Raw genomic sequence first — 11,403 nt, 5'->3', positions numbered from 1 at the left:
TCATAGTCTCAACTTAAAAGCCATAGGCCCATGTAATTGGGACCGATCCAAATCAATAATCCATATCCATCCAAGTGTATGGTTAAAACAAGTGCCACATCGCTTAAAATTCATCTCCTTTTTTATTTGTTAAGTATAAATTTTGGGTGAGAATTTGAACTACAAATCTCTTGATTTTTAGCATATACATATGTCACTTGACGAAGTTGTAGTTGACGTCTAATAATACAAATTCGGGTTTTGGAGCACAATTTTGTTCGATTAATTAACTTTCCAAATTGTCCCAACTCCAACCACATGGTAACAATCTTTTAGCATCTAATAATTTAATCATATTCCTTAGTCCCTTTACAACATTTCTTTATAAATCACTCACATTCACATGCCAACTCTTTCTTGTACTCATTGCTTGGTTGTCTTCACCGTCTTCCTTAGATTCTCATTCTCATTTTTCCCTTCAGCATTTTCCACAGTGAAGACAGGGAATCTTCAGCAAAGAGACAGCACAGAACAGATCTCTTCCATTTTGACTCAAATTTTGTCATTTTTCTTTGACATGTGCATAACCCCTTATAAAGAAAACCTCACTTTATCACTCACAGTCATGCAGGTAAGGCTTTTTTCTTTTAAAAAAAAAAAAGACTTCTTGCTGCTTTGTGAAAAGTTCCTTAAAGAAATGTATCTTCTTCTCTGTTAAAGCTTAATGGGCATCTGTTGTTTTGATGAATTGTAGCAAGTTTTGCAATGGGTTTTCAAGGAAACAAATGAAAAACAAAGAGAAAGGACACAATCTACTAAGAAGGGGACAAGTTGTGGTAAGAGAAAAATGCACAGTACCGGTTTGATAAAATGTCAAAGTGGCAATGATTTGTTTGAAGTGTTATGAAACTCTTTTTTGTTTCTTTGACAGATAAAGGAACAGGTAGAACAAAGGAGATAGTGGTGTCTAGTCCTTGTGGGAATTCTCAAGGATCAAAGGGATTTGAAGGGAGGAAATTTGATCTAAAGAAGTTGAAATCATATGCTTTGTTGTGCAGAAAGGATATTGCAAAGTCTTGTTTTTATAGTACAATTAATATAAAAAGACCAAGAACGCAAGGCTTTGATAATATGCAACAGTATTGGATTCAAAAGATGAAAAAAGAAGATATTGCTAGAGGAATTATAGAGATCGGTCAAAAGGCAGATTCTGTTCATGCAGGCACCAAAGTCTTGCCTATAACTGATGCAACTTTAGCAGAACAATGTAGCAATAAGAGTGAGAAGAAAGTTTTGGCCAATGGGGAGAATAAGACCAAAGCCAAATCAAGAATGAAGGAACTTTTGAGATGGGCTATGGCTTCAAGATCAGAAAAAGGAGGAAGTTCATCACTGGCAAGGTGATTTTCTTAACTTCTTAATAACTCATCCTCTTGTTTGTTGGATATTTGGAAATCTCTTATTCTTACAATGTTCGATTGGTTTGCATCACTTACTACTTAAACTACCACATAACTCAATAGTTTAAGCTTAAGAGTTTAGGTACATATACTCTTAATACCATCTTTAAGTATGGGCTTTAGGATTAACTTGATTTGTGGAACCCAAAACATGAATTGTATCAATATCAGTCGAATTAGGACTTCTTGTTCTGATATGATATTAAACTATAAATCCAAAAGAAGTTCTTAGGTTCAAGTAAATTTTATTTTTTCATTGGTATTTTCTTACATTACCAAATACGTATTGAATGGTGACTCTGATCTGTATCCATGTTGGATATGCAAGAAACCAAAGCACAAGTCATTGGTGTTATTATCACCATTATAGCTACCAATATATATCCTTAATAATGAATAGCTAACTCTTAAATCACGGAATGAATGAAAAACTTAAGTTGATAGATAAAGACAAATTTTATACCATATCATTTAACACTTCCTTTCACTTGTAGGATTGAAATATGAAAAACATCTAACAAGTAAAAATCAATATTAACTAGAAATAACATGGTAGGGGCTTGAACATAGGACCTCTTTGAATAGCTTCTCAGATAACATCTTAAATCATTGGTGCACCCAAAAGCTTAAGCTAATGGGGAAAGATAAATTTAATGTTGTATCCTCTAACCGTGGCCGATTTTAGGGGTCGCTATAGAATGACTTTTTAGTTTAAGTGTTTAGCTCTAAACATTTTGAAATGTTATTCCAAACAAGCCTAAAATATTTATGTACGAATGATACAATATTGAAGAGACACATGATAATAATGGCTTGAAATTGTGCAACTTCTTTTCAGGTTTCACGGTTAGGAAACCGAGCAACTCTTAAAGCAGGCTTGGACGATGATGAAGAGAGTAACGACTCCCCAAAGATCAGTTTCAGATGGGAAGCTGAAAGCTGCTCCTCCATTTCCTCAGCTTACTCATCGATGTCGGCGGTGTCAGCTCCCTTCAAGAACTGTTCCATTACACTGAATTCCACAGCCATTAATGAAATCAATCAGTGTTATCCAAGAAGAGGAAGCTGGATCACTACAGATTCTGAATGTAAGATTGTAATCCCCATTTTCATCAAACTGATCACTTATAAAAAATTGTTATAGAACAAAAAAGTTATGAGGAACTGACTCGACTTTCCTTCTCTGCTTTGAATGAACAGTTGTTGTGCTAGAGCTTTGAAAGGAGAAAGAAGACAAATGATCTCCAATGCCTTCATCAGCTTGCTATATGTGAATTGTAGATTCTATTCAAAACCAGAGGATTTGTTTGTAAAAAATGCTTCGAAATATGTATGCAAAATATGCATTTGAAATAACAATTTGATTGTAACTCAAACCATCATCTAACAAGTTTTAGCAAGGTGATTCTTGTTTTTTCGGGTTTTCGTAGGTCGAGATTGAGATGAAAAAAAAGGCATCTTAAGATAAAATATCACTCGGTTAGGATTGTTTGCTAACGTTTCATTTCTTTTTTTCTCGTTTCCTACTTGTTTGTTAAACGTTTTTCTTAGAAACGTTTTCAACAAAAGAACTCAAAGTTTCTTTGCTTCTAGTTTCGTTTCTTAAAAGCAAACAATTATTTTTTTTTTGTTACTTATGAAATTGACCATAAATATAATATAAGTAATTGTACCATAAGTATCGTAAATGACAAAAAATTTGAAAATATTTACAAATATAACAAAATATCATAATCTATCTATGATAGACTGTGATAATAAATCTTGTATTTGATAATCTAAGATTTTGTAACGAGAGGAGTAATACATCTAGCTATCTTATGAAGAGATAGTACGAGTTTCATCTCAAAATCAATTGAAAATGAAAAAAGTAGCACATCTATCTTATAAAGAGTTTAAGTCTCATTGATTTTTCTAACGTGGGATTCTCAATAACTTGGAGGACTAAATTTAAAATTGTTTTGTTGATCTCTAAATATTTTGGATTTGATTACTAAATGTACAATGGTCGGGAAATTTAATATTGGAAAACCACTTTTTACCTTCTTTTTTTTTTATGTAATACTTTAAAGAACAAAGAAACTAAAAAAAATAAAATGATTAATAAACATATATTTTTTTTATTTTTCTTTCCAAAAGAAAGAAGGAAAAATAATAAACAAACAAGATAGTTATCAAATAATAAGTAAACAAACTAAAATGAGAAATCAGTCCTTCACTCTTAGATGGGTTGGATTGTATGTTCTTCGGTCATAAGAACTACGTTATTATACTAATGCGATTTTTGCTCTAATGAAAATATGTCTGCGAGAGAAAGGGAGCAACTCTTTGATTCTTATTTAGCTATGCTTTACTTTGGAAGAGACAAATTACTATTTTGGTATTGTTAGACATTTCAGTGGTTGACATTATATTTTTCGAGAGGTAATGGTTTCCTCCCATGTCTCGCACAAAGTCTTAACATCCAGTTTTAATATTAGAAAATTTTCCTCGGAACATGTTCCTTATTTGGAAATATGCGACTATATTATTTTATTTGATATCTCTTCCGTTTTGGGTTTGCGGCTTATCTTTTCCTAATGTGTATTACTTCCCTTTATGGATTAAATTATTTAAAGTAAATTATGGAACTCATTTTAGGGTTGTCGAAATTGTTTATTGTGCAAGAAAAGAGGTGTTCTTCAAGCAAGTTGCAATTGTTCTTAGAACAAGAGTTATTCTTCATAGCCCTTGTGTTTTTGCTCATTGCTCAATATGTTTCACTGGAAGTTCTTCAACTGTTGTCTGTAATACATACTGAAGATTATTTCAGTCTAAGGGGAGCCTAATCAGAAATGATTCTCATTCTTAGGGGAGCTTAAGACTCAGTCACGATAAGATATTCTTTATCTTAAAAGGGAGCCTAAGATCTATTAGTAAAGGGAGTTTGTAGAGGGATAAAAGAAAAATAACACTCTCTACTTGTCGTTATTAGCTATACTGCGAATTCGGTTTTTCCTTTGTCACTAGAAGAATTTTGGCCTTTAATGTCGGTTTAAAACCGACATTAAAGGCCTTTAATGTCACTTGGCAACCGACATCTTTGTGAGCGTTATTAAAGGCCTTTAATGTCGGTTGGGCTTTAATGTCGGTTTAAAAACGACATTAAAGGCCTCTTTAATGTCGGTTTAAAAACGACATTAAAGGCCTTTAATGTCAGTTTTCAACCGACATCTTTGATGGTGTTATTGAAGCCCTTTAATGTCGGTTGGGCTTTAATGTCGGTTTAAAAACGACATTAAAGCCCTCTTTAATGTCGGTTTGTCAGTTTTCAACCGACATCTTTGATAGTGTTATTGAAGCCCTTTAATGTCGGTTGAACTCTGATATGTCGATTTAAAACCGACATTAAAGCCTAGTTTTTTTATTCATTTTTACAAATTTATTTTTATTTAATTGTTACATTATTGTCCTATAGACCGACATTGGGTCAATGTAGATAAATATGTTTTTCACACGCCAACAAATCAATGAAATTCATATTATGTTAGAAACTATAACATTTGTCTTTTACATTTGAATACACAAAATAAAATATTAATATTATGTTTATATATACATTCTACAATAGTACATGAAAAAAGATTCTAATACAAGAATTAAATAATTAAAAATCCTAAATGCCTTCTCAGTCTTCAATTTTCAACGGTCGCTTGACCATTTCTACACAATCGCTTAGCTTTCAACCCGATATCACTTCAATTATCTACAAACAATATCCAAATAAACCATTTATATGAATAACAAAGCTGTTTGAAGTACTGAAATTGCAGAAAAGGATGAAAAGTTCTTAATATTGCCCACCAAATGAATGATCAACATTTTTTTACATAACATTATTATGAAAACCAATATCAATATATAAAGAAATAAGCAACATCAACACAATAAGCTGAAAAGTAAAGCTCAGTTATAGTAACTTCATTATCTGCTGATACTTGGAGATGAATCAAAATGAAAACAAAAACTTTATGATTCAAGAGAAAGAAAAGCTACTTGTTAAAATTAAAATTACTTGTTAAAATTCATATTTGTCTCTCCAATATGACGATGAGCTGAATGTATAAACAAGTTGTTAAAATTACTTTCAATCACTAATATATTTAAGAAGAGGCAGACAAAGTCCTAACAAACCAGAGGTATTGGCTTCTAAGAGATCAAAATAGAAATGAAAATGAAATCATTTCAAGAGGTAAAAAATTCAAAACGCTCCCTATTCAACTCTTCAGTCTCAAAATCAGAAGTTTAGAATTATTAATCATGCAGGGCAGCTGAAGGAATTGAACCAAGACAAGCAAAGCCCATCAAACTAATCCCACTGACATTACTAGAGTTATCTGATTGAGTTAAGTTGAGCCTCATGTCTGTTGCTGAAATGATCAGCTCTTCTGCAACACTTTCCACATCCAAGTAAAACAACCTTAGAACATGTTACTAAATATATATCTTAGAGATAAAATGCTCAAAGTCAAACACAAGGCTAAGACAGCAGACTAGAACAACAAAATGAAGCTTGCTTTAAGTTATAGCTAAGTCAAATAACCTGAATCTATAATGGAAGTGTTTGAAGCATCTGACAATGGGGGGCTGACTTCTCTGAAGCAAATAATAGGCAAAGCACGCTTCGGTATCTTTCTTGCTTTTGTGATGTCCTGAAAACATTGCATATAGTAAGAAAACCGAGATACAAAGAGAGATTGCAATTGTAATGACTGATAACATACTTGCAAATCTAGCATAAAGTTTTATAATAGAAAACACCCACGTCACTACAACGCATAACAAATCTATGAGTTTTATGCTTGTTAAAAGATTTGCAGCAATCACTGAAGCCATCTGCCAAAAATCAAGGAAAATATCATCATTAGGAAGGAATAATACAATTTAAAAAACACGCATGAATACTTGAAAGAAAGACAATTAATAGCATAGCAGCCTCCTACAAAACAATCAAGAAAAAACCAGATTAGAGACAATGATTATGAATCTTGATCAGAAAGTACCTAATCACTTGAACTTGTGCCTTTATTATGAGAGTGTCAGCGTCAATAAAACCATCTAACACTTTTGAGAGCTCCATGAATTTTTTCCATCCCCAGTCATGTTCTTTCTTCCAGAACCGATGTAATGTATCTGTACAAAATTTTTTATTTCACAAGTTATGCTAAGTTGTACCAAGAACAACTTGAAAAGCAATGATAACGAAACCAACCAGAATATTTTGATTTCTTTGGATCCTTATTCACCACTGCTATTGTAAACTGTGCAAAATGGCTCCAACCTATTTTGCAAGAAACAAGAAACAAGAAAAAAAAATGCATACGCAATTTTGAAAATACTAATGGATCTATCCCAACCATTATCACGTGGAAGAAAAGAACATCTAGAAGAAAATAATAATAATAAAAAGAAAATGAAAAACCTAGACGTCAAAACTTTCTCATCAATAACCCCCACCAAAAAAGTAAATATCAATATATCATCCCCAGAGTAAAAGATAATTCCAGAAAGGATAAAACTCATAATGTAAGTAGAAAGATGTGAAGATATTGGCTTGGAATTCCATGGAAAAATGCACGAGACTTGGAGACAAGGAGATCAAAAAATGTTAAAAATATTAGAAGGGACAGAATTTATTTCAAAGATATACCCATCCACGTACCATTTATAGCCTCCAACCTCAAAAGCATTACTTCGAAGTTCTCGTTTGGTAAGTTGAGAAAATTTCTCTATTTTCCATGTATGTTTTCCATACAAATCTGAAGGTTTTGGTCCTACAAAGATATAGGATAGAAAGATAAGTACATATTTTCATAGTACAAAGACAAGTGGTAGATTCAATAGACCCAGAACAACTATCATTAGAGAATAGAGAGCATGATAGAGCATGATACATGAAATAAATATGAAAAACAATAAAGGTGAAATAAAATAATCCACCACCCCAGTTAAAATTTCCAATTTTACTCCAATAATTATAAGCCAACCTCAGGTTTAGGTCATGTACATGACTGATATGAAACACCAGTTGGTGCACTTTCATGCAGATTAGTATTGTCAAAATCCATTAAGCCATCTTTAGGAGTTTAAAAAGCCCATGAAGGTTTCTACTCATGAAACATGACAAGAAAACATATTTTATAGCTCACAGTTTCGTAAATACATCTCAAAATAAAGTTAAACTTTAATGACAACCATGGAGACCCAATAGCTGCCACATTAGTAAATATGAAAATCTAGTGAAGATCTCTCAGATATTTTTTCAAACACCTTAACTACAACAAAAAGGTTATACTAAGTTATGAAAAGTACTTTAAAATAAACAATCGTCAAAATAAAACTAGCTCATGAAAATTTCTCATCAAAACTTTAAGATAAGAGAGTTTTTTGCTATAGTAAGAACTAACAAAAATAGCTACAAAACTAAGTTTAAGGTCAAGTCTTATAAACATTACAACAATTAACTCCATCAAATTAACAAAACAAATTAAAGTCATCAAGTAAACCAAACAAATTAAAGACTTCACTTACATAACAACCAACATAGTTATTACTTCATTTACACGGAGAAGTAAAAAGCCTTTAGAAACCTGAAACTTGTTTACATTAGAGAGTTCATCAAGATATGCTAGAAAGGAATCAGCCAAAGTAGCCTACAAACCCAAGAAAAGAATCTGAAAATTAACAAACAAGATAAATGACAATATCTAAGAAGCATTCAAAACAAGAAGCACCATACCAAGTCGAAAAGCCTAATGAAAGTATAAGAAATAAGTCATCATCATCCATACCAGATTTATATGCAAACAAAATAACTTTTTGTTTTACAATATTGTATCATTATTAAACCACCTTCTTCTTAGTATTATTATTATGTGAGCTAGAGTTAATAACCTAAAATTAATGTAAATCATCTTCTTCATGGAAAATTGTTTCTGGCTAATTTGAAATGATTAAAGAGAATAAAGAGTTATACACTAGAAACACACCTCCTAAACAAAAGGATAACAACCCAGTACTCTTAAACAACCACTTGACAACTTCTCGACTCCATGAAATAAAGCAAAAGAAGAACTTACTACTATATGATCAAAATACACTATGCTACCCCTGTCGTTGATTAAGCCTTGCTGCGGCTGCCACCGACGCTGGAGTTCCATTAGGAAGCATCACAGACTGAAAAGAAAATATATATATATATATATATATATATTAATGAACATTTTATCCAAAAAAAAACAACAATTCATCATCCAAAAGAATGTAACTGATACTAGAAATAAATTCGAAAATACTTTAAAGATCTATTACAGATACCTATTGAACCTTTCGGATGACAGCTAATCGGCGCTCTTGCAACATATCTAGCCACAAGCAGACTAGATTTGAGCCTGTGAGACAGATGTGGACGTGCAACGGTGGTGGTGAGGGCTGGACACGAACGTGGTCGAAGAAAAGGACTACAGATGGTGGTGGCAAGCACAAAGACGATCGAAGAAAGGGAAGAGTGACAACAGTGGAGGCGGGCACGGGATGGGCACGAGGGACGACTGTGGTGGCGGCGGCGGCGACTGTTCGGAGAAGAAAGGGAACACTGTGAGATGAGAATGAGAAGAGAAGAAGAAATTGGAAGGAAGAAATTGTGTGGGTCATTTAGAAAGAGTAAAGTAAGAGAGAGAAATAGTTAGTTTTTATTACAAATAAAAAAATAAAAATAAAATTAAAAAGGATTTTTAATGCTGCTTTTCAAAAAGAGGATAAAGCTCCCTCTTTAATGTCGGTTTAAAACCGACATTAAACATCCGCTTTTTAAAAAGCGACATTAAAGCTCATTTTTCATTTTTTCCAACCGACATTAAAGGCTAGATTTCTTCTAGTGTGTCTTCTTTCTTTGTTTCTTTGCCGCAAAGTTTGTTTACTTTCGGGTAAGATACAAGCTTAGATCTAATCATTCATTCATAAATTATTCATATACTATTCGGTAAGTACACGATACGCCAATAACTAAACTTTCTACAAGAGACAAAAACACACATCATTTGAAAATTTCGTTGCTAAACCCCTGAGAATGATGTCAAAAACTTGTTTAATTTGCTTGGGTTTGATATGATTTCTACACTTAGAGATGCAATAATGCAATATGGGATGACTACATCCTATGGTTAATTCACACGTGATGAAGTTCCTTTATTTGTGGATCTATCATTGAAGTTCTGAGTATGTGATTGAATTGCCTTTGAGTCGACGCATGCACTAAAAATGCGACAATGATGCTAGCTCATGCCTGTTAATTTAACTTTAAAACATCTCTTAAGTTGCACACAAGTTTTTCATTGTCTTGCCCAATAGCAAGCATCAATAAAGGTTCTCTAAATGAGCCAGGGTCGAACTTAGGTACTTAAAGGTTTTCATAAATCTATGTAATGTCATGCCTCTTGCGGTGAACTATACAATATCCAATATGTGCAGTAAATAACTAAAGACTCACTAAACTATAATGTACATGTAAATGAGATGCGATGAATATTGAGGTGTGGAAGGTGGTTGAGTGTGGATGATGATGAACTATGGTATCATAGACTTAAAATAAAAGTGAAGGAATGTCTTCCTAGTTAAGGAAGTTATGAACTAAAAAGACAACTTTTTTTTTTAAAATGAGAATAAACATCGTATATAACTTTTATCTAAGGCGGGCAACTTTTCGATACATAGCACCACACGTATTCACATCTTTGGATATATATATATATATATATATATATATATATATATATATATATATATATATATATTGAAGTTAAATTAATATCTTTTCTTTAAGTAGATACGAATAATGTGTTCATGTTAAATCTTGCGATGTCTTAATATCACAAGCGTTCTTCTTTTGGAAAATGCATGTTAAGGGTCTAAACCAAAAAACTTAACTTTATTTCTAAAGATCACAACTCTTTATTTGGTTTAATGTGGTCTAAGTCAATTACTTTTTTATTAGTTGACTATCAATACGTAACTCAATCTCTCGATTGAATTAGACATTGAGTTTATGAATGTTTATTCATATATACTCTTTAAATAAAACTCTTATCCTTTTAGTTCATTTTATACTTTAAAGAGCTCATATTATGGAAAATAAGAAGATGATAGATGGATTATGAAGAGTATTTATATTATATAATAAAATATTGATCTTTTGACCAATTAAGTTTAAAACACAAATACAAACTAAATCAAAATACAAATGAGGAGAATAGAAATTGCGTCAAGTGGCGGGATACATCTCTTGTATCCCTTAGCTCTTTTGCAGTTAGATGGATCTCATCTTCATTTTAAGAGAATTAACTAATACTCTCAACAAAACCTTCAATGAAATTAGAGAGGAAGAGCTTCAGCTTAGTGTAGCTCTCTAATATGAGATCATGCATAATGTGGAACTCTATTGGGCTATTTGTAGGTGTTTGAACGGTATATTCTGAAGCATCTTCGTTTGATTTGGTTATGACACTTAGCATTGAATTCCGTACCGATCTGCGTCATTTCATTGAGTCACAAGTCCATTGGATTTGACAAATAGCTTTTGGCAGCTATCAACTTGCTGATTGGACGGTTACAACCACCTATGTCGTGTTGTGGTTCATCGCTTTATTTATTCATTACGTGATATCATGGTTTGTTGCTTGATGTGCTAATCAAATGTAAGTATTGGTTCACCGTATTTCTTCGTTTTTCTTTCTACGCAACTAATATCTTTACTTTATCTCTTTTTTGTTCATTATCCTGCGTTCAAACATTAAAACTTGCAAAGAACATGCATAATAAACTTTTGTGAACTTGTGTTTGCATAGTACATAATTTTATACCAATTTGCTTAAGTTTAACACCTTATATCTTAATTTGACTTTATTCCTCTAAATAAAAGACTACAAAA

The 11,403-nt window shown here is 32.3% G+C and overlaps 2 protein-coding genes across 4 annotated transcripts; one reads left to right on the top strand and one right to left on the bottom strand.

Annotated features, from left to right (window-relative positions):
- Window positions 1–348: 348 nt before the first annotated feature.
- On the top strand, window positions 349–2,815 carry LOC103494908 (uncharacterized). The gene is made up of 5 exons (XM_051083353.1): window positions 349–610; window positions 734–815; window positions 911–1,374; window positions 2,278–2,527; window positions 2,640–2,815. The coding sequence occupies exons 1-5, from the start codon at window positions 383–385 to the stop codon at window positions 2,657–2,659; spliced, it is 1,044 nt and encodes a 347-aa protein (XP_050939310.1). The 5' UTR covers window positions 349–382; the 3' UTR covers window positions 2,660–2,815.
- A 3,225-nt stretch (window positions 2,816–6,040) lies between these two features.
- On the bottom strand, window positions 6,041–8,237 carry LOC127148877 (TNF receptor-associated factor homolog 1a-like). 3 transcript variants are annotated; one of them, XR_007820074.1, is made up of 6 exons: window positions 8,010–8,236; window positions 7,141–7,252; window positions 6,691–6,759; window positions 6,482–6,611; window positions 6,244–6,314; window positions 6,041–6,130 (listed from the first exon to the last, which is right to left on the bottom strand). XR_007820074.1 is itself a non-coding variant. In XM_051083273.1 (5 exons), exons 2-5 carry the CDS (start codon window positions 7,166–7,168, stop codon window positions 6,302–6,304), a joined length of 240 nt encoding a protein of 79 aa, XP_050939230.1. In that variant the 5' UTR covers window positions 7,169–7,252; window positions 8,010–8,237; the 3' UTR covers window positions 6,202–6,301. The 3 variants fall into 3 exon arrangements, 1 of the variants encoding a protein (XP_050939230.1); XR_007820075.1 differs by having other exon boundaries at window positions 6,053–6,130; window positions 6,203–6,314; window positions 8,010–8,237; XM_051083273.1 differs by lacking the exon at window positions 6,041–6,130 and having other exon boundaries at window positions 6,202–6,314; window positions 8,010–8,237.
- Between the last annotated feature and the right edge of the window lie 3,166 nt (window positions 8,238–11,403).

The sequence above is a fragment of the Cucumis melo genome, chromosome 4 (assembly GCF_025177605.1).
Source record: "Cucumis melo cultivar AY chromosome 4, USDA_Cmelo_AY_1.0, whole genome shotgun sequence".
Lineage (NCBI taxonomy): Eukaryota > Viridiplantae > Streptophyta > Magnoliopsida > Cucurbitales > Cucurbitaceae > Cucumis > Cucumis melo.
The sequence above is the reverse complement of the archived record's forward strand: the minus strand, read 5'-3'. Positions and strand labels throughout refer to the sequence as shown.